The sequence below is a fragment of the Taudactylus pleione genome, unplaced genomic scaffold, assembly GCF_031769625.1.
Source record: "Taudactylus pleione unplaced genomic scaffold, aTauple2 ptg000309l, whole genome shotgun sequence".
NCBI classification, from domain to species: Eukaryota; Metazoa; Chordata; class Amphibia; order Anura; family Myobatrachidae; genus Taudactylus; species Taudactylus pleione.
This window is the reverse complement of record NW_028284710.1, coordinates 12,835,278-12,857,708: the sequence shown is the minus strand read 5'-3', so window position 1 is coordinate 12,857,708 and position 22,431 is coordinate 12,835,278. Positions and strand designations below refer to the sequence as shown.

The 22,431-nt window shown below is 43.7% G+C and overlaps 1 protein-coding gene across 3 annotated transcripts in view; it reads right to left on the bottom strand.

Annotated features, from left to right (window-relative positions):
- BAG1 (BAG cochaperone 1) overlaps positions 1–20,430 on the bottom strand; it is a 149,765-nt gene extending 129,335 nt beyond the window's left edge. For all 3 annotated transcript variants that reach the window (XM_088442290.1, XM_088442291.1, XM_088442292.1), the window contains exon 1: positions 20,325–20,430. In XM_088442290.1, the coding sequence (XP_088298416.1) occupies positions 20,325–20,364 (40 nt within the window). In that variant the 5' untranslated portion in view covers positions 20,365–20,430. The remainder of the gene's footprint in view (positions 1–20,324) is intronic.
- Between the last annotated feature and the right edge of the window lie 2,001 nt (positions 20,431–22,431).

Below are 22,431 nucleotides of genomic sequence, written 5' to 3'. Positions count from 1 at the left end.
GTCCTGAAATTTGGCATGCACCACAGAGCAACGGTTCTATGTTGCCATGACAAACTTCATCTAAGTACATCCAAAAAGTTTTGCATGTAGCAGCTCAAAAACCCTGGCCCCCTTAACATGGAGGACTGCTGCTTGATTCAGCCTGAAAATAAAGGCACAATTGATACCATGGCATGATACCTTTTATTACTAATTTCAATACTAGCAGATTACAACATATTCCCTCAATAAACATTGGAAAATCCTTTAAAAAGATCTGATTGCTCTCTTCTATTTTACCTAAAAACAAAAGTGTGTGTGTGTATACACATTTTTTTTATTAGAATATTGTTTTTAGGAAGGCAAAAAAAAATCTAAAAAATATGTTAATATTTCTAGTGATGGGTCTTAAAGCACTAGGAGCTAACTTTTTGGGCAAATTTTTTTTTTCTAACAGTTAAAAGAAAAAAGATTTTAAAGTTAAAGATTTAATGAACTGTCAATTTATCTATAATTTATACACTACCTGGAGGGCACAAGTGGATATGACCGTGGCAGGGGGAAGTGACATCGCTACCGGTCCACAGCCGCAACCAGAATCCATGATAAATGTGCTACAAATTCCTGACACTTGGGATCATTTGGGCTTCATTGCTGGTATATAAGGGGCTTCTTAACATCTGCCTCTCACTCCCTGAGGAAGCCTGAGTACAAAAGGCATTGAGGCTAACTGGGACACCTTCCTGCTGGACTTTCCATCTAATCTATTTGGACCACTTTGAAAATTATCAATTAAGGAACTTTGGCCCTCATTCAGAGCCGCACGTTAACAACAGTACGCTCGTTGCGTTCCGATGTTGACTAACCGCGCATGCGTCGGGGTTACACCGCGCATGCGCGTACGGCAAATTGCGAGCTTTTTTTCTCTCGTTCCTAAAATAGCGTACAGGAAGTGACATGTCAAATGTGATTGACAGAACAGGGCGTTTTTGGGTGTTGACGGGGGTGGAGATGACAAAACGCAGGCGTGGCGAAGCGTTTTTGGGGCGTACATACATTAGCAGATGCGAACGTCAAATGTGTTCGGACCGTCTCATACGTCACTGAAACATTCGCTTTCCCTTCAAAATGCTCGCACAGCTTAGGGTCAGGATTACTCGACCACATTGGCGATGGCCTTCTCCTCCGTCCCGGGACTCCACGATGGTGCTGCGATTAATCGTGGCTGGTCAGTAAAGTAATTAGTGTTGGATTGAAATCCGGCTTGGTATGTGTTTGGAAAGCAGTTTATTGGGATAGCACAAAAGCGTACGCAGGTGGAAATCAGAGCTGCTAATGTCATGATTACATAATCAATTAGCGTACATTTTTGGGTTTTTTTTTTGGCTACAATTTGGTGGTTATGGCCTATTGTAAAAATAATGTCAACATCTTTTAATTAGCTCCCCTTTTTTTTGGTTTACTGTTGAATTTGCATCGCTATGTGTTTTTTTAAACGTTCCTTAAAGAGGCCTTTTTTTTAACATAAGAGGGTCAGTTTTTGCGTTTAAGGCCAGGATTAAATGTAACCCATTTGTACAATAATGTCACAATACAATGTCTGTTTTTTTTTTACAATTTATTGTTTACACACAAACAAATTGGCATAATATTGTATTGCCTTTTTTTGTGGCCAAGATATTTGATCTAAAAAAAAAAAAAACATAACTACTAACATAATCGTAAATACAAAATTTAAAAACATTTCACAAGAAAGGAGAGGGAAGTTTTGACCAGAAAGGAATATGAGCCAAGCACAGAAGGAAAGTGGGAAAAGTCGCCATTGCTGTCACCGTTTTCTCGGCCGTTTGGATGGGTGAGGGTGGGCGCCAGACCGGGTCCGGGATGCCATCGGGCTGGCCTGTCCAGAGGCAGATGTTGTGGCCTCTGGACTAGGCACAGGGCTAGGCACATTTGGAGGATTGCCTGATGTTGTGCCAGAGGTGGAGGATCTGGATGTTCCGGCAGGAAGGGAGGTCGGCTCCACCATGTGCTGGCGAACGAGCTGCTCCAGGGCATCGGCGATGCGGATGTTGGCCCTGGTATTTTCCGCCAGGGCCTGAGCAATGGTCACGTTGGCCGCAGCATTTTGCTCCAGGGCCTCAGCCACCCGTATCAGACTGGCGTCCATCCTCTGCAGAATCTCCGTATGGCAATCCGATTTAAAATTGAGTTCTGTGAGGAGGCCCACTGCCTGCGAGGGGGCACGCCCTGGACTGGCTTCTGCAGGGTCCTCAGCCGGATGTACTGGTTCCTCCCCTGCAGAGTCAGCAGAAATTCTGCGGCCAAGGCTCCCCTCTGGAGCAGACTCATCCGCCTCTGTCTCTGTTAGGAAATTGGAGAAAAGACTCACATTAGAATCTACATATTGGCACAATAGCATTTCTGAGATGGTGACATGACAAGACTTACCTTGGCCAACATGAGGAGCCGCAAAGTCTGGCATGTCCGTATCCATGTTGGACACGCCAAACACCTCCACAGCCTGCACACACCCCTGTGCCATCTCTTCTAAGTCTGTCAACTCCAATGACACAGGGGTGGGACCCCCACCTGTCCCCCTTGCATGCCTAGCCCTGTCGGCAAGTTTTTGCTTTAGACGATATTTGAAGTCTGCCCATCTGTGGAATGAATTTGGAACCATTATCCTTTTTTTAACAATGGGGTTTGTTTATAGGATGGGAAAGTGTTTACTTACCGCCGTTTGACATCCCGGGCTAGACGGACATAATCACCCACCCTATTGACAGCAACGGCGACCTCCTCCCACATTCTCCACTTCTGGCTTTGGCTCATATTCCTGGCTGCCTGGGGCAGGATGTCAACGCACTTCTGGATCAAAACCTCCATCTCCTTGCTTGTGAAATGTGGCTGCCTTTTTTTTTTGGCAGCTTTGGCGGGTTGACTGGGGCCAGCAGTCTCTTCCATGTCATCCTCCTCACCTATTTGGGTAAATATGCAGATTTAGCCACTTCTCAACTTGCACAATATTATGTTTTAAAATACTCATTGACACAAAATGCATGAAGGCCTTACCGCCGCAATTTTGACCATTGTTTCCCTGGTTTGAAGCCATGTCTCTGCTTCCACCATGAAATCATCCAGAAATTCTATGTGATTTTGTGACGTATTTATACATGCGTCGTTAGATTGCGGCCGCATCATTGATTGTGCGTCCCTATGATTCATCCTTAATTTGTGCGGGAAAATAAACACTATTTATGGCTTGGTGTGTGTGGATTCGAGGTGGGGTTGTTGGAGTGTTGTCGGTGAAGTGGTTTGGATTTGGTTGGTTGGTTGCGTTTGGAGGATTTTGGAGAGTTGTTTTTTTGTTTGTTTTTGCTACATTTCTTTGGTTTTTACGTTCGCATTTTTTTCATTTTTTCTACATCCTTTCCTGATTTGGTAAGTTTTGTGCATTCAAATTTGTGGCCAATTGTTGTATTCTTCTGTTTTGTGGTTAGTTAATTTGTTTAACACTCATTTCATATTTTTTAGTTTTTTTTGGTTTTCGGACCCAAAGAAGTTTTTTGAGGACATCTTATATATTCGAGTTGGGTAAGTCCATTTTTTGTCTTGCATTTGCGAATGAATTACCGCATTTTGGACTGTTGGTGTAGTGACTTGCATTTGCGAATAATTTACCGCATTTTGGACTGTTGGTGTAGTGACTTGCATTTGCGAATAATTTACCGCATTTTGGACTGTTGGTGTAGTGACTTGCATTTGCGAATAATTTACCGCATTTTGGACTGTTGGTGTAGTGACTTGCATTTGCGAATAATTTACCGCATTTTGGACTGTTGGTGTAGTGACTTGCATTTGCGAATAATTTACCGCATTTTGGACGGCTTATTCATCATATAATCCAGTTTTGCTTTTCCCTTTTCCATTTTTTGGGTCCATTTGAACCCTATTTGACGTACGGTGTGCAATGTAGTTTTCAGCGATGGGCAAATGTGTTTTTCCGTTATTTTCTGTGTTGGCTTGCAACAATTTTTTACCTAAAAAAAAACCCTTTACATTTTTGACGTCTCATTGTTGCCTTTTTTACAGTTTATACATATCATGACAATACCCCGGCATGTAAGCAGCTATGGATGGTATCAGAAAGCTAAGTTTTTGTTTCTTACTTTTGGGGTGGGTCAAAAGCCTTACATTGTAAACTTTGAATTTCAGATAGATCTGGGGCGAATTGTTCTGGCCCTGCTCCCGGAAGACGACCAACCTCAAACTCGTCCCAGGCGTAGGCATCGTAGGCATGCAAGGCCCCAGATATTTCGAACACGTGTCACCCTTTTTGGAATGCCCGATGATGAGGTTTTAAGACGCTACCGTCTACCTCCCAAAATCATCATAGACACTCTCTCATTAATAGAAAGTGATCTTGAGCGGCAAATTGACAGTCCAACAGCAATACCACCACTGACGCAATTTATGGCGGTGTTACATTTCTGTGCCTCAGGATCGTTTCAAACAACGGTCGGAATAGTGGCGGGCATCTCCCAATCCTCCTTTTCCCGGATCCTGAGGGCAGTGATGGAGGCACTTTTCAAGCACCTCCATCATTTTATTCAAATGCCTTTGGATATGGGTGCCCTTAGTGTGGCCAAGGCCAATTTTTACCAAATAGCTGGCTTCCCACACATCATAGGGGTTGTGGATGGTACTCACATACCACTTCAGCCTCCAGCACGGCTGGAGGCCATATTTAGAAACAGGAAACACTATCACTCCCTGAATGTAATGGTGGTATGTGATGCCTCCCTCCAGATCCTGTCCCTGAATGCTAAATTACCCGGAAGTGCTCATGACTCCTTCGTCATCCGGCAATCAGGGATATGGCAGAAATTAACCAACCTACAAGCTGGTGATGCGTGGCTTCTGGGTAAGTGGAGACCTTTAGTACATAACAATGTTAAGCTTGATACACAGTGTTCCTGATGTGGTCTATTTTTGTTCACAGGAGACAGTGGATACCCTTGCATGTCCTGGCTGCTCACTCCTTATTTGGCTCCCACACCAGGGCCACAAAGTGCGTATAATTCCGCACTTACAGCCACCAGGCAAGTGGTGGAGCGCTGTATCGGCCTTTTAAAAGGCCGATTCAGATGCCTCCACCGCTCTGGTGGCGAGCTCATGTATGTGCCGGATATGGTGTCTAAAATTGTGGTCCTGTGTGGGATATTTCACAACATTGCCATAAGGAGTGGTGTCCCAATGCAGCCAGAGGATGCCTTACCTGAGGATGGCCCCCCCGAGGTTGGTCGAAGGTCAGTATGTGGGGGGGCCATACGCGATGATGTGGTGGGCAGATTTTTTAGGTAAGTTTGAACAAAACTCCAGTGTTTATACCTAATGTGTTTGTGTTTGTTTGCGAACATCTAATTTTTTTTTTTTTTTCTCACCATCTTCTGTTTGTTCACATAATCTTTGGCACTCCAACGCTCACTACTTCCTGCTACCCTTACCAAACCTGGATCTGGTCCTTTTGGGCATATATTCTGGAACCCATATCGCAACGCCATGTTTGTGGAATCATGTTGGCATGGTCCTTCGTCAACCAGTTCTTGATTTTTTGTTTTTATTTAATTATTTCTTGGTATGTGTTGTATTTGAATTTATCACTGTGTTCTTTTTTTGGGAGTGACCACTTTGTTTTCTCTGTTATGTTGTGAATAAATGTTTGGAGAGTGAAATGGTCTTCCTTTTTTGGGACGTTAACAGCAAGTGTAACCAGGTTAACACAAGTTACATTTGACTAAGGGGTAAACCAGTACTGACGCCAGTTGAGCTAAACTGAAATATGTTTTCAGCTTCCCAATCCACACCAAAAGGAAGCCTGGCCCAACCTTGGGATTTGTAAGATTGGCCTAAGCAGCTTGCGCACCAAGTAGGAACATGGAAAATGTAGAAATCTGAAATTGACACTACACCCAAAAAGGTAAATTACATTGTTACTGTTATGTGTTTCTGGTGTCTGTTTGACATACAAAGACAAAACACAATCTAACTTTTACAAAAGGCAAATCCTTGCAGGAACTTATGTCAGGCTAAACTATTTTGGTTTTGGTTTTTAAAAATGATCCACAACGTATATTTGTCTTTAAAATTTTATTGGGAAAATACAACAAAAAAAAAAAATCTAATGCCGAAGGAGGCCAGACAGTCGGTCGAGGGCCACCAGAAGGCCGATTACATGGTGGCGCATCTGCCCCACAACATCCGCCACCTCTTGGCGACGCCTCTGTTCCTCTGTGGGTGAGAAAAGTGTGTGGGTTAATACAACAATAGGGACTCCACAGAAAAACATTAATTAAAAAACAAATCACTCCTAAACCCAAAAACATAAATAAAAAGTGTGGGCTGGCAAAAATACAAGGCCTAGGTACAAATTCCCACAGGTATGATATGTGTATGCTTAAATCACCAGGAAGAGGTAAAGGCAAACCTTCACAATCAACAAAAGTCAAGCCACAAAAACACGAAGAAAGGCACGACACATGATTACATACAAACAGTTTGTGGTTTAAAAAAAAATAATAAAAAACATACCGGGAAAAAAATCGGGAGCTCCGGCAAAACCTCCATGATCCTCCTCGGAGGATCCGTCATTCCCCAAAGAATGGGGCGGAGTTATGCTGGACTCCGGGGAGGGGTAATTGGAAGAGGGGTGGGTGGAGGAGAGGGGGAAGTGGGACGGAGGGGAAGGAGTCCCGACATTTCCGGGAGAGGGTCTGGGAAGGATGGGGAGGAGTGGGGAATAGGGGAAAGATTTGGGGTGGAGTGTTGGCTGGGGGTTGGGGAGAGTGGGCGGGAACGCCGACGTTGACGGCGGAGTCTTGGCTGTCCCCCTAAAATATGTCAAATAAATTGCGTTTAGTTTATGGACAAATCCGGCCAAACAAACAAACAAAAAAAAAAAAAAACAAAAAAAAAAAATAGCAGTAGAATTATAAATTCATAAAAAGAGGGAAAACATGCAGACGCAGATATGAGTACAAATAATAAATAGAACAGACAGGAAAACATGCAGACGCAGATATGAGTACAAATAATAAATAGAACAAACATGAAAACATGCACACGCAGTTTGCCCCACAAACACAAACATTTAAACCACAATACATAACACTTACTTGCCAGGATCTGCATGCGAAAGCATGCCAGCAAGCGGGGCGTTCGCCGTTGCAGGTCGGACCACCTGCGCTCCAGCTGGCCGATGTTGCGGCGTGATCCAAAGGACCGCAGGCGGGACCGTACCTCCGCATACGCGGAGCACTTCTGCCGGTTGGTCATGGGTTCTGGCTGGCTGGTGATCCGGCGATCCATGACCTCCGTAAGCACCAGCAGCTCACGCCTGGTGAATGCGGAGGCTCTCATGATGGCAATGGTGTTTTTCTTAAAAAACATTTTTGATAAAGTGTGTAAAAATTTTCTGATTGGCTAATGTATTTTGGAAATTAACAGGAGCAATTTTATTGGTTAGTGTATGAGTCATGTGTTCGACAGGGCCAGAAATCTCTGGAGAGTTAGGATAGGCTTGATGCAGTGACATGCGTAAGCAAATTTAAATAAAGAAATGAACCCAGGGAAATATGCGGGGATACACAGCAATAGTACAATTGTTTAATTGTGGTTCACATGTTTTTTAAACAATACAAGCGAATGTTTCATCCGTACGTATTCTGCGGGTAAACACAAACACAGACAAGAGTAAAGTTTCTTTCATTGTGTTGAAAAAAAACAAACAATTAAGCTAATTGATACATTGATTGGCATGATACGATTGATGGAGGTAGGCAGAATAAAGGAGCAGGTAATCGACATCTGACAAGGCCACTTCCTGTTTATACTTGTGCGTGCGTTCCTTTCAAGCCATTTCGGGGATGTACGCTCGCTATTTCGTACGCTCGTTAGTTAGAGGAGGGGTCGTCAGAGTTTTGGGAGGAATTTTAGATGCGAACGAAAATACGAGCGAGCCATTGAATTTAAATATTTTTGTACGTACGCCTAACGTACGTGCGCCCGCTTGCGAGTGGGTCTGAATGAGGGCCTTTAATCCTATTCTTCAGATAAGCATTCCTATAAGTGTGGTCAACTATTTTGCTTTTACTTTATATTAACACATTTTATTAATACACTAATGTGCCCTCTTAATGTTTTTTATTGAGGTAATATTGGTGGAATATAGGTCCCGTTTGGAAGTTAACATGAAGTCCACCTGAAAAACCTGGTACTAGTATATACATATTTTTATTTAAAGTGCAGCCTAATGCTGCGTACAGACGGGACGACTTTTGTCAATGATATGAACGATAACGATATAGTTTATTGATAGATCGTTCATATCGTTGACTTTTTGCACTGAACGACCAACGATGAGCGTGGCCGTATGGACCATAACGATATCTGAGGTCGACCATGCAGACTGACCAACTTGCTTGATATCTATTTATTTATTAACAGTTTCTTATATAGCGCAGCATATTGTGTTGCGCTTTACAATTGTAAACATTAATAGAACAAAACTGGGTAATAACAGACAGATATATATAGGTAGGAAGGCCCTGCTCGCAAGCTTACAATCTATAGGGAAATAGGCATTGATACACAAGGATAGGTGCTATATATTGCATTTTGGTCCAGCCAGAATGCACAGTTTCTTGGTGGGCTGCATGATCCATTTACACCGGAATGTCAGCCAAATGTCATGAGGATATGAGAGAAAGACGATGTGTGAGGTTGTGTGTGGACTGTGAAAGGGGATGTAATTACATATGGAGTCTATGAAGGTTATGTGGGTGGTTCTGGGATCTGATAAGCTTGCCTGAAGAGGTAAGTTTTCAGGGATCGCTTGAAGGATTGGAGACTAGAGGAAAGTCGTATTGTGCGTGGTAAGACATTCCACAGAGTCCTGTAACCATGAATGGGAGCAAGTAATGCGTGGGGATGAGAGACGCAGATCTTGTGCTGAGCGGAGAGGTCAGGTAGGGAGATATTTTGAAATGAGTGAAGAGATGTATGTTGGTGTGGTTTGGTTAATAGCCTTATGTGTAAGTAAGAGTATTTTGTATTGAATACAGTAGAAAACCGGCAACCAATGGAGGGACTGACAGAGCGGGGCAGCAGACGATGAACGTTTGGCAAGGAAGATAAGCCTTGCAGCTGCATTCATAATTGATGTAATGGAGATAGCCTGTTTTTGGTAAGACCAGTAAGGAGGCTATTGCAATAGTCAATACGGGAAATAATAAGTGCATGGATTAGAGTTTTTGCAGTGTCTTGTGTGAGATATGGTTGAATTTTGGATATGTTTTTTAGATGTATGTAACATGATTTTGAGACAGATTGAATGTGGGGAACAAAGGACAGTTCAGAGTCAAGGATGACACCAAGGCAGCGAGCTTGTGGGGCAGGGTGGATTGTCGAGTTATCAACAGTGATAGAGAGATCAGGTTGGTAACTGTTATTGGCCGATGGAAATAGAATTAATTCTGTTTTAGAAATAATAACTTTCAGGTGGCGAGATGACATCCAAGATGAAATTGCAGAAAGACATTCAGTGACACAGACCAGTACAGATGGTGATAAATCTGGGGAAGATAGGTAGATCAGCTGATTAGTTTGCCAAGAGAGGAGGTGTAGATTGAGAATAACAGAGGCCCTAAGACAGAGCCTTGCAGCACTCCAACTGATAGAGGTAGTGAAGAGGAGGCAGAATCGGAAAAACGAACAGTAAAAGAGCGATCAGATAGGTAGGAAGAGAACCAAGAAAGAGCTGCGTCCTTAAGACCTAGGGATTGCAGTGTTTTTGTATGAGAAGAGAGTGGTCAACAGTGTCAAAAGCAGCAGAGAGCTCTAGAAGAATTAGGAGTGAGTAATGGCCTTTAGCCTTGGCAGTGACCAGATCATTTACTACCTTAGTCAGTGCTGTCTCTGTGGAGTGTTGGGAACGGAAGCCGGACTGAAGTGAGTCCAATAAGTTATGTGAGTTAAGAAAGTGTGTGAGGCGGGTGTAGACAAGTCTCTCAAGTACCTTGGAGGGGCATGGGAGCTGGGAGATAGGACGGTAATTTGAGAGAGTGTTGGGGTCAGAGTTTGTTTTTTTTCAGAATAGGAGTAATCACTGCATGCTTGAACAGTGACAGAAAGTTGCCAGTAGAGAGAGAGAGAGAGAGAGAGATTACAGATTTTAGTTAGGGTTGGAATAAGCACAGGAGACAGGGCTTTACTGACTTGTGAGGGTAAAGGGTCTAGAGTAGATGTAATAGAGTAAGAGGATAAGAGGGAAGATACTTCATCTTCGTTTGTGAGATCAAATGAAGAGAATGTGCCAGAGGATTCAGGTATGAAGAGAATGTGCCAGAGGATTCAGGTAGGGAATTGAGCAAGTCACTAGCTGAAGAAGAGCATACCATTTCATTTCGGATCTCATCAATCTTGTCCCTAAAATAGGAAGCAAAATCTTGTGCACAGATAGTAGCAGGTGGTTTGGGTGAAGGTGGGGTAAGAAGCAGTTTAAATGTATTAAAAAGTCGCTTGGGGTTAGAGGCTTGAGCAGAGATTGGAAATATGGTTGTTTGGCAGTGTCCAGAGCAGCACGATAAGAGTTGTAGTCACTGACGTTCAACTTTACGTGAGAGTTTTTGTAGATGCCTTGTTAGGTTAGAATGCCACGGCTGACATCTAACTCTACATGGTGTGTGATGGGTAGCTGGAGCTACCTCATCGAGAACTTTTTCTAGAATCTGGTTTAGGTGTGATAGATAACAGCAACTTGCACAGAGAAAGGGGTGAAAGTCCTGATACAGTGTACTTCAAATGATGTAAATGTGAGTGAAGGTACCTGTGGGAGAACTGTGTATGTAACAGATTGGGAGAGTAATATTCTTACCCCACCTCCTTTACAATTACCAGGCCTGGAGGTGTGTGAGAAGTGTAGGTTACCATATGAAAGTGCAGCAGGAGAGACAGTGTCTGATTGTGTGAGCCATGTTTCTGTTATTGCCAGAAGAATGAGGTTAGTTGAAATAAAGAGGTCATGGATGGATGTTAGTTTGTAGCAGACAGAGCGTGCATTCCATAAGGCACATTTTAGTGACTTGGAGGGTGAAGGGAGGCATGCAATGTTTATGAGGTTAGCTGGATTTTTAGCTCGTTGTGGGTGTGGCATGTGTGTTGGGCCTGGATTTGGTGATATGTCACCAGCTAATAGAAGCAGAAGGAGAGAGATATAAATATATTGGTGGGATTTGTATGATAGATTTTTATGGCGACAGGTTGTGGATGTCATTGTCAATGTGTAAAGATAATTTAAAAGCTCATGTGTGTTTGTAAGAGGAGAGAAGAATAATGAGGTAGCAATATGTACAGAAGGATGAGTTGCAGGGAGAGTAAAGGATGTAGTAGCCTTAGAGATGATTCCATGTAGTGAGATAAGAAATGGAAGTTTGTGAAGCATTTTTTTTCTTAATATAAAAAACACAATGTTAAGTAATGGTTTTGTAATTACCTGGTAATAGATGTATCTATGAATCCTTCAGTATTTAAATACTGCAAAAAAATCGTTCATGTTCAACTAAATCGTTCAATTATAAATAGAAAAAATTGTTCAACGATATCGATGATCAAGGAAGTCGTCCCTTTATTGTAATACAGTATTACACTATATTCAATTGTCTCAAGGTTATCGAACAAAAATCCATTTGCAAAAGTAAATTTGATATATGTATTTTTGGATCCCTATGCCTTGTACAGACGTGTTCTCATACATCTACCCTTAATATGCCACGCAGTGTGAGGTGCCTGACGTGAGCTGCCAGGTCCCGTGCAATCTGGGTGTCTTTTTGACGAAAATGCATTTTAGATGCAATGCGATGCACATCGACCTACAAGTGTCACATATCAAATTAATCAGCACACTATCCTGGCGCGTCCTAGTTGCATTGCATTGTGATAGTGTTCATTCCAGGTGCAGGGTTCTGGTCAGTGAGGAGGGCATATTCATTTTGAACTAAAATCTCTTCCTTGGAGTCCATCTGGGGGATGCCTTACATCTGGGGGGTTATATATAATGGTGGGTGGAGTTGGACACAAGCTAATTGAAGTCTGGCTCCCACCCCCTATATAACCTGTCCTTTCCACCGTAAGCTCAGTCTAATGTTTAACAAACCCGGAGGAGAGCCACAGAAAGAACTGAGAAACTAGAGACCATCTGGGGGATGCCTTACATCTGGGTGATATACCAAAGCAAGCAATATAAATTGAGGGGGGGTGGGGAGCGTCAGAACCGGCCACTCTTAGAATTTTCCGCCCAACACTGGTATCCCTTGCGCCAACTGTATGGAAGTGGTAACATTTTGTGAAAGTGTGTACGAATGCCCAGGCAGCTGCTTTGCAGAGCTGCTCAACCGAGGCACCATGCCATACAGCCCAAGAGGCTCCGACAGCAGTAGAGTGAGAACGAATTGAGGCCAGAACCATTACGTTCGAGGTCAAATATGCCTGCCTAATGGCAGAAGTGACCCTTTTGAGACAGGCCAGCCTCTTTTTGGTGCATCGATTAACACCAACAAGGAATCTGTACACCTCAAAGAAGCAGTACGGTCCAGGTAAATGTGTAACGCACGTACCACATCCAACAGTGCTAAGGAAGAAGCTTCACTAGTCACTGAATTCTATCTAAAAGCCATGAGGACAATATCTTAGTTAATGAGGAAGCCGATACCACCTTTGGCAGAAAGGGTTTAGTCCGTAACACTACCCTATCCTCATGAAAAATAATAAGCGAAGCTGTACAGGAAAGAGCCAATAATTCAGATTAGGGGTCAGCGGGTTCGGTTTTACTTGGTTCTTATCGCCACTTTACCGCAAATTCGGCTTGATTTTATTCGCTATCCAAAACACATGTTCGGCGATAGCCAATAAAAAGATCCGAGTAAAACCGAACCCGCTCACCCCTAATTCAGATACCCTTCTGGCCGAGGCAATGGCCAAAAGGAAAACAACCTTCAGAGTGAGATATCAGAATTCTACAGACTCCAAAGGCTCGAATGGTGCCTTTTGGAGAGCCTCCAAAACTAAATTTAAGTCCCAAGGAGGAACCGGTGGGACATAAAGCGGCTGTATGCGAAGAACCCCTGCAAGAAGGTCTGTGCTTCTGGAACAGTGGCCAATTTCCTTTGAAAGAGGATCGATAAGGCCGACATTTGTCCCTCAAGAGAGGACAATCTCAGACCCTTAACCAAACCCTCTTGCAGAAAATACAAGAGGCGAGACACTCAGAACTTTTCCAGTTTGAACTTGTGTTGCTCACACCAAGAAATATATATCTTCCATATCCGATGATAGATCTGGGAAGTAACTGGTTTACAAGCCTGTATCATGGTTTTCACCGCAGACTCTGAAAACCCCTTGGCCCTCAGAATTTTGGATTCAAGAACCATGCCATCAAAGCCAAGCAATGCAAATTGGGGTGACGGCATGGACCCTGAAGCAACAGATCTGGACGCAGAGGCAGACTATACGGTATGTCTGCTAACATGTTCTGAAGAACTGCGTACCAATGACGACGTGGCCAGTCTGGAGCCACCAGAATGACCGGCCGTGCCACCTGTCGAATCCATTGAATTACCCTTGGCAACATTACCAGAGGAGTGGAAAATGTGAACAGCGCTCAACAAGATGTTTATTGTTTTAGGGGGCTGCTTGGTACTGGAGATGTCCTGTCTCCAACAAAATTATACTGATAAAAATAGATTTTGTACCGTGCGCTCACCTTGTCTATATATCATATTATAGAAAATGTAGCTAAGGTAAAAAATGTGGAGATGACAACAGATCTAATGAATGTTATAAACAATCTTTTACTTATATAGACACCATATACCAATGCGTCTAGTGATATGGATGGCTATTTTAGACTCTTATATGTGTCCTTTCTGGTAGTAGGAGTATGATGGTAAAATAATCTAATAAAAATTATATAATGATGATTAAGTCCTATATGGAAGGATCAAGGTATGTCTGGGTGGCAGGTGTGCCCTTTGAGGGGGTTACCTTCCCGTAAATATATACGGTACCCTATGTCTAAAAAGACAAGTATGTGTATGTCCCTTTGGCTACTTGCAATGTGCTAGGGAAGTGAGGGTAACCTTATGTAGAAAGGTAGCTCTCCGTATGTGGATATCCACGTACGTGTCCCTGCACTGTCTGAAGCAATGTCCCGGTGATAGAGTGAGCCGTGCAAAGTATGACTGCAGCGTCCCGCTAGCGGGGCTTACCGGTCGGCGTCTTCACTGAATGTCACGTGTTGCACTGTCCATGCGGTGTGTGGAGGAGGGGAGCAGTGCGGTATGATTTCAATTGCCGCAGTCAGTCCAGCCGGACCACTCGCTCAACCCTCTGCTTCTAATGCACGCTGCTCTGTAGTATGGCAGAGGAGGGTGCTGTTTCCTGCAGTTTCCTGTTAGGAGGATAAGGAGTAGCAGCGGAGGAAAGTTGTACCCCAGCTGGAACACTCAAAGTGCTGTCATGGCATCCATCAGAGATGCCTGAGGATCCCAATACAGAGATCCGTAACTTGGAAGAGTCTTGTTGAAACGAGAACCCATTAGATTTATATCTGGAGATCCCTATCTGGCATACACCTCCTGGTATAATTCCTATTCTCTTGGGTGCACACTGTAGCGAGAAGTCTGCCTCCTAGTTGTCCACCCCTGGAATGTAAACTGCAGAAATAGCCGGGACCAAATTTTCTGCTCAACTAAGTATGTGGGAAAGCTCTCTCATTGCTAGCCAGCTGTGTGCACCACCCTGGATTCGTACAGGTTAATTCTTTAGATAGCATTGTATATCGAATTGCCCCTAGTTCCAGTATATTGATAGGAAGAGCGGTGTCCTGGACATACCAAAGCCCTTAAGTCTGTCCAGAACCACCACCCCCCAGCCTGTTAGGCTGGCATCTGTGGTGACAATGCTCCAGTCATTAACTACCACTGGGCAACCCTTGTCCAGATTTGCATCCTGCGGCCACCGCCGGTGATAATCTGAACATCTAATTGTTTAATCGAGGGACTGGTATCACCCATCGATGAAGCAATTGGTTCTGTAGAGGTCAGCGGTGAAATCAGGCCAAAGTAACAGCTTCGAATTAAGCCAACATTTTCCCCAATATCTGCATAGCCCTTAGAACCGAGATATGAGAAATCTGTAAAATGGTCCTTATTCAGGAAGAAACAACCTGTAACAATGGGTGTCAAAGAGAAGACCCAAAAATACCATATTCTGAGACGGAATTACATTTGATTTGGGAAAGTTGATGATCCAGCTGAATTTCTGGAGCATGCCTATTGTAATCTGAATATGTTGTTGCAAAAGGGCTATTGAGGGAGCCCTTAGCAACAGATCATCCAGATAAGCCAACACATTTATTCCCCCCTCTCCTGAGTAGGGATATAATTTGTGCCATAACCTTTGTAAATACTCTGGGGACGGTGGCCAAACCGAATGGCAAGGCCTGAAACTGAAAATGCCAATGCCCCACTGCAAACCGCAGAAGATGTTGATGACCTTTCCATATAGGAATATGGAGGTAGGCATCCTTGATATCTATCTAGGCCAGACAATCTTCTTCCTCCATAGAACAAATGACTGACCTTATTGACTCCATCTTGAATTTCTAGAAGTGTAGATAAGCATTTAACCCCCTGAGGTTGAGAATGGGTCAGAATGACCCGTCTGGTTTGTCTACTAGGGAAATACTGGAGTAGAACCCCAGAGGGCTTCCTGTAGTACTGGAACCGAAATAATTACTCTGGAGTCATAAAGCGCACAAATTGACTGCAAGAGAGCTGCCTTTTAGCAACCATCCACAGGGAGAGAAGTGTAAAAGAATCTTTTTGGAACAAGGCCCTCCAAATCCAGAATGTAACCCCTGGTGACTATTCGACTTAGCCGAAAATCCGGATTTGAAAGAATCCAATTTTCCCGGAACTTGAGTAAGTGACCTCCCACCAGAGGACGGTTAACAGTCCTATGACAGTCATGTGGATCTACCTGCTGGCTTAGCAGCAGGCCGACTGGTGCCAGGGCCACCACATCCCCTAAAGTTCCCTGTTCGGGGGCCTCTATACGCACCTCGGAAAGCCTGAAAGCTTCCTCTGCCTTCATTCCGAAATGAACAAAAAAACTTAGGAGTTTTTGTTTTAGGTGTATTCACAGGAAGGTAGGAGCTTTTTCCTCCCTTAACCTGAGATATAACTTTGGTTAACTCTGGACCAAACAAAGAACTTCCTTCAAAAGGAAATGACTCTAATGCATATTTTGATTCTATGTCTGCCTTACATGATTTAAGCCATAGCGAATGCCTGGCAGAAACAGCGAAGGCTGAGATATGAGACTGTATCTGAAAAGTATCTAATAAAGCATCACCTATATAGCTTAGAGCTTCCGAAATCTGAACAGCTAAGGAGTTAGCTTCAGATTCATCCCGATTGAAAACCAGTAATAATTTGATTTATCCAAGGACAGATGGCCCTTAACACCCAGACGCTGGCCAGAATTGGGCGCAGCGAGACTCCTGACAAGGTGAATAAAGATTTTAGAACAGCCTCATTCTTTCTATCCATAGGATCTTTAAAGGTACAACGATTATGACATTGTTCAATCATTAATCGTGCCGGCAACGACCAGTGATGCGTGCACCCAATGGTCGTTGTCGGCATTTGTCATCACCTGAACATGCAGGCCAACCTGCCAATGGACAGGTTGTTCATGTTCGGAGGTGAGGGAGGGTATCTGCGATATATCGTTCAGTGTGGGCACAATATCGACTGCACAGTATGATGAACGATTGTACGACAACGATGTTGTAATTGTACAGTCGTTCTTCACTCATGTAGTGGATATACACCTTAAAAGGTGCCCACACACATACCGATGTCCTCACGATACGATTTTATAGCCAATTTCCTCATGAACTTTCACGGGAGCTTCCATGCCGTCGTGATCACGATTTGGAGTTAAAAATGTCCAATCTGACTAAATATCTATCTTGCAGCCAGTGCATTGTATCCCAGATTGGCTAATCTGCCCTACAGCACGGCAGATCAGAAGATGCGATGTACGACGAGCGGGGAAGCGCATCGGCATCGTGCCCGTGAGTATAAACTCACCGTTTGTACTTTTTTTACCCGATTCATCGTCACGATTCGTCGAAATCGGCCAAATCGTGTAAAATGTCGCTATGTGTGTGGGTACCTTAAGAGTTACAGACGGAGTTATGGGAATAACCGTATTCCTGACCAACCTAGCAATAGGAGCATTCACCATGGCTGGAACTTCCCATTGTTTGGTATGTTCTTCTGAAAAAGGATAAAGACACTTATATTTTTTCGTAATACAACATTTTGAATCAAGTGTTAACCAGGCTTCGTTTAATATTTCCTCAAATTAGAAAATTCTGGGAAAAACGAAACATGTTTCTTCTTACGTTTAAAGAAAGAAACTGCACTAGTCTCTGGCATAGCTGCCTCCTGTAACTGCAGAGTTTTCCTGATCTCATCTATCAAAATAGAAACTCCTGAATTTGACTGGGAGTCACCCTCCCATTCTGAGGTGACCTCGCAGTCATAATCCAATTCCCCTTCTTCCTATGAAGTAGCTGAAGCCTCTTTTACAGGAAACTCTATAGAGGAATGTGACCGCTTTTTAACGGATGTGGCCCCTGCAGACGGTGCCATTTTATTTATAGACTTCACCACCAGAGCGATTCATCATCTCATATTTTGGGCCCATCTGGGCTCTACAAAGGGATCAGCCAAAGAAGGTGCTTGAGCACAGGGTACCATAATTTCCTGAAAGTGACGTAATTAACCTATGGCGTCCACCATAACTGTAGCCCAATCAGGCATCACCGACTGTTCAGCTGAACATCTCGATAATGAAACCCCCTGTGAACAACCAGCACAGAGCGACCCTTGGTCTGTACCTTATGGCATTTTTTTCTCACATTTTGTACAAATATAACCAGGGACTTGTTTCTTAGAACCCATGTCTGGCTTATCCATACTAAGCAAGAAAGATAAGTCTACTCCAAACAGATAGCTACCTAAATTTTCCTAGAAAAAAGTGTAGCCCTAAATGAATAGAAAAGACAAAGGTTAATGAAGACTTTTATTGACCCATTTGTTTAAATGCAAAAAAAAAAAAACCCTGGCCCTTAAAGATCAAATTCTTTGCCAGTACCAATAAACCAAAGGTTAAATAAATTGTCACACACACCCCTGTATAATACTCCCTGACTATCAGTGGCAACAGTGCAGTAACATATTACTATATATAATTATATATATCCAGAACACCAGGTTAAATAGACAATAGTAAAAATTCCAGTTAACTGCTTAGCTTGTCAGGTTTCGATCCCCCAGAGCCTACTGTGACTTCCAACGGACTTCAGCGGCTATGGCTTTGCGGCAGCCTGTATTTGAAACAAACTAAATACCTGGGGGAGTGGTGGCATGGCCGGCCACAGGGTCCTGCTAATTCAGGACACCTGCAATCATAGCCTCCAGCGTCCACGGCCCGGCCTGATTATGTCACCACTGCACGCACAGCGGCATCTACTCACTACTGTCACATAGCCTCCAGCACTCTCAATGACGTCACCCGCTCTTTGCACCACGGTGCCCTATTAATTACAGCCACCTGCCTGGAAACTACTTGTGGCCCCTCCTGATTACGTCACCGCTGTGCGCCTGCACGTGCGGCGGTGTCCTGGAACTAGAAAAGCCCCTGTCTCCTGTTGCTGTTTCTGACAGAGGCAGCTTTTCCCACACTTTACCAGCTGGGATGTGCCATGCTGGCTGCTGACACGCCCACAGTGGGAACAAATATAGATAAGAGTTCCCTACTGGCCATCGAATGTCCCGCAGAGCAACAAGGGATGGGGCTGCTGCAAGCCTCGTCTCAATCACATCGAGAGAGACAGGGCTACAAAGCGCGATCACTTTAATTTTATACAGCGCCGAAACGGGCTCCTCTCATAGCCCCTATCCGTGTATGTGTACAATAGTACATCCCAGCAGAACTCACGACAAACACAGCTATAAGAATTTATAGTTATCTGGTCTAGAAACCAATGATTAGTAAATATGCCCCTAGGGAAGTATACAAAAGAAAAACCATGAAGAGGATTGATCTGTGAATCTGTAAGGGGTAAGGATTAGGGGTATGCCCAGCTATATATTACATTTCTCATAAATATGTTTAAAATGTGAATGTCTCACTTAGAGGCTGGATCATAGATTCCAAAGAAAAACTGACAAGCCCTGGCATATGCATGATTACTAGAACAGAAAAATCACACAATACATTTCTGGCAGTAAGGGACCTATGTATAAAGCTATTTTTACATAAAATTATGCAGAAACTGCAGTTTCTGCATAATATTATGTATTTCTCCTATGTACTAAAAGCACAGTGCATGAGAGCTCACAAAAAACTCTGGCAAAGAGCCAATTAGCGCTACATATCGCAATCCCCATTATTATCAATGGGGACTACATTCTGATCCCTGTGTACTAAACCCCAAAAGGCAAAGCTTTTTGGAGATTTAGATGGTGTAAACTAGTATAAGTCTATGGGGGCTCCAGGGGCATGAGAAAGATCTTTCGATCTATCCCCCGCAGCCCCCGGCTGGCTCTGGAAGCTGCCACATGTGCAGTGTCCGCTTCCCCCGGAGAAATCTTTTACTTCTGTGAAATACTTCAACTAAATGCCAGGGATATAACTTGCAGGGACAGCGGTTACCACAACCACCGTCCCTGCGAGTTCCCCTTTGTACATAGCGGGGATATTTTCATTTTAAATTAAAATATCCCCTGCAGGTTGGATATGTAATAATTGCAGCAGTAAAGAGATTATTAGTACAAAGACCCTAAAAGTTTACCATTTCATATCACTGTCCATTTTTGGCAAATATGCTACTTTTACGAAGCTACAGTTGAGTTACAGGTTGTTGAAAAAACTTAAAATTGCATTTACCAATAATAATACCGTTAAGAAATAGAAACATTATACAGTAGATAAAGGTCATATCGGTCTGCAGCTGTAGAATTTAGTGTACAGAACAAAAACGCTGAACAAGAAGAGGAAATTAAGTTATATATGCAGGTGATCATTAGCTTCCTCTATGTAACAACCTGTCTTTTCACATATTTATATATATGACACTAGACAGGTAATAAACGCTAAAAGGCTGCGGTAGACTGTGCCCCGAATAACTAATGGTATAAATATATTACCATGTGTGAGGATGACAGCCCAAACGCAGCCGGATCCCATGTTTGGTGACAGTCAGTAACCTCACAATCACCTCCGGCTTATGGCAGTGGTGTGGCGTCACTTCCGGCAGCTGCTAGAAAACATATTAGACCCCTCCTCCATAACCACATTGGTTACAGCAAGAGGATGAATTAAACAAGCAATGAACGTGTCTTGTAGACAGCAGTTAGCTGCAAGGCAGTTTCTAGAACAGGGCTGCCCTGATCGCCACACCGCCAAATGTATTCCATAACTGAGATTACTGTGAAAGACAGTGATGACCATTAGGCCACACCCAGATTGCATCAGAAAGTCCGCCCATCAGTGTCACACATCAGCCAATTAGATGATCTCATTGCCAGGCTACGTCGGACCCGCTGGCTTAATCACACATCACACTGGCTGCGGCCGGGGAACAGTTATAGGATGATTGGAGAGCAGAATACAACAATACAGTACAGAAGGGATACGATAAAAACCGGTACAGTCCACGTCCGGAGGTGTAGAATATGTAACTGCTGTCATGATCACAGAGAATACAGCCTCTCCCCGTAAGAAGCTGTGTAGGGAGACATTACAGCCTCCTAACCTGCAGCTTCTGCTCCCGGACATGGATAGAAGGATTAAACAGCAAGGAGAAGGCTGCTACTGTTTTGGTGCATACACACGGTCAGATAAAAAGGATGATTTAAACAATATAGTTTGATCGTTTAAATCGTCCTTTTTTTCAACCCCTTCTAACGACCAAACGATGCGCGGGCACGGATGGTCGATATCGCCCATCGCCCGTGCATGCAGGCTAACCTGGTCGATATCGACCATGTTAGCATGTTTACTATAGGGACGATCACGGGACCATTACGTCTTTTGGGGGTTTGTGCATGTTGCTGGATGTTCAATATCATCCAAAACATGTAGGACGATCTGATCGTCCCGTGTGTATGCTCCATTACTAGTAATCCTCTAATTGTCTGTTGCCCTCGATCTCCCCAATAACCTTAACCCCCCCCACCTCTCCCCATTCCCCATAGATGCCCCAGAAAAAAACAGACATATGGTGAATTATAGGTCATAGTTTATTAAATTTAATTGTTATTACTATAGGTGCGTACACACTGGGCGATAGAGGAATGACTGTACAATTGCAATATTTTAATCGTACAATTGTTCATCTTCCTGTGCAGTGGATAATGTACTTACACTGAATGATATGTCGTTCAGTGCAGGCACCCTCCATCGTCCCTAAACATGCCCAATCTGTCGTTAACGGCAGGTTGGCCTGCATGTTCAGGCGAAGATTGTTGTCGAATCAGCGGGAGCTGGTCGTTTTCAACATTATACTGCACGATTACGGAACGATTAATGAGCGATTGAACGATTATGATGTAATCGTTCAGTTGCACATTTTAATTGCTCCGTGTGTATGCACCTTATCACTTTGGTGGCATAGATAGCACTGCGGGACAACAGCCCTTATTGCAACTGAATCATGTACAGTAACTGACCTGGGGGCAAAGGGCCCCCTTCCGCAAGCAATTGAATCATGTAACCGACTGGGGTGCCCTTTCTGTGCCCGACGCTTATGCCTTGGAGAACTCAGGAACTCACCTGCCCCTTTTCCTGGCTTTTGATCTGTCCCAGGGCTGCCAAGAGGAATCTTGGGTCCCGGTACAACAACTTCCCAGGGCCCCCCTAGAGGGGGTGTGGTCACAGCATGTTGGCGGCATGGTTGCACCTCTTTGGCGGCATGTCTAGCTTGTGAGAAGCACCCACTCACAGGAGCATGACATACCGCCCAACAGGTGGGACAAAAGTGTTCTCTATTAGGATGACAGGACAGTCTCATAAAAGCTGCATTTTTAGCTGCCCAAAACTTTACTACATGCCACTCAGAGCTCCTCACATGTCACATGTGAGAAGTTTTCAATTGTACTAGTCAGTGCTACGGAATCTGACACTTTATGCATGCGCAGTGGCAAATTCCCCGGAGGAGTCTTTCGCAAATGTGGAATACTTCTAAGATTATTCAGGGAAGTAACTCCCAGGGACAGCGGTTATCACTACAGCTACCCCACTAAAATAGCTTGT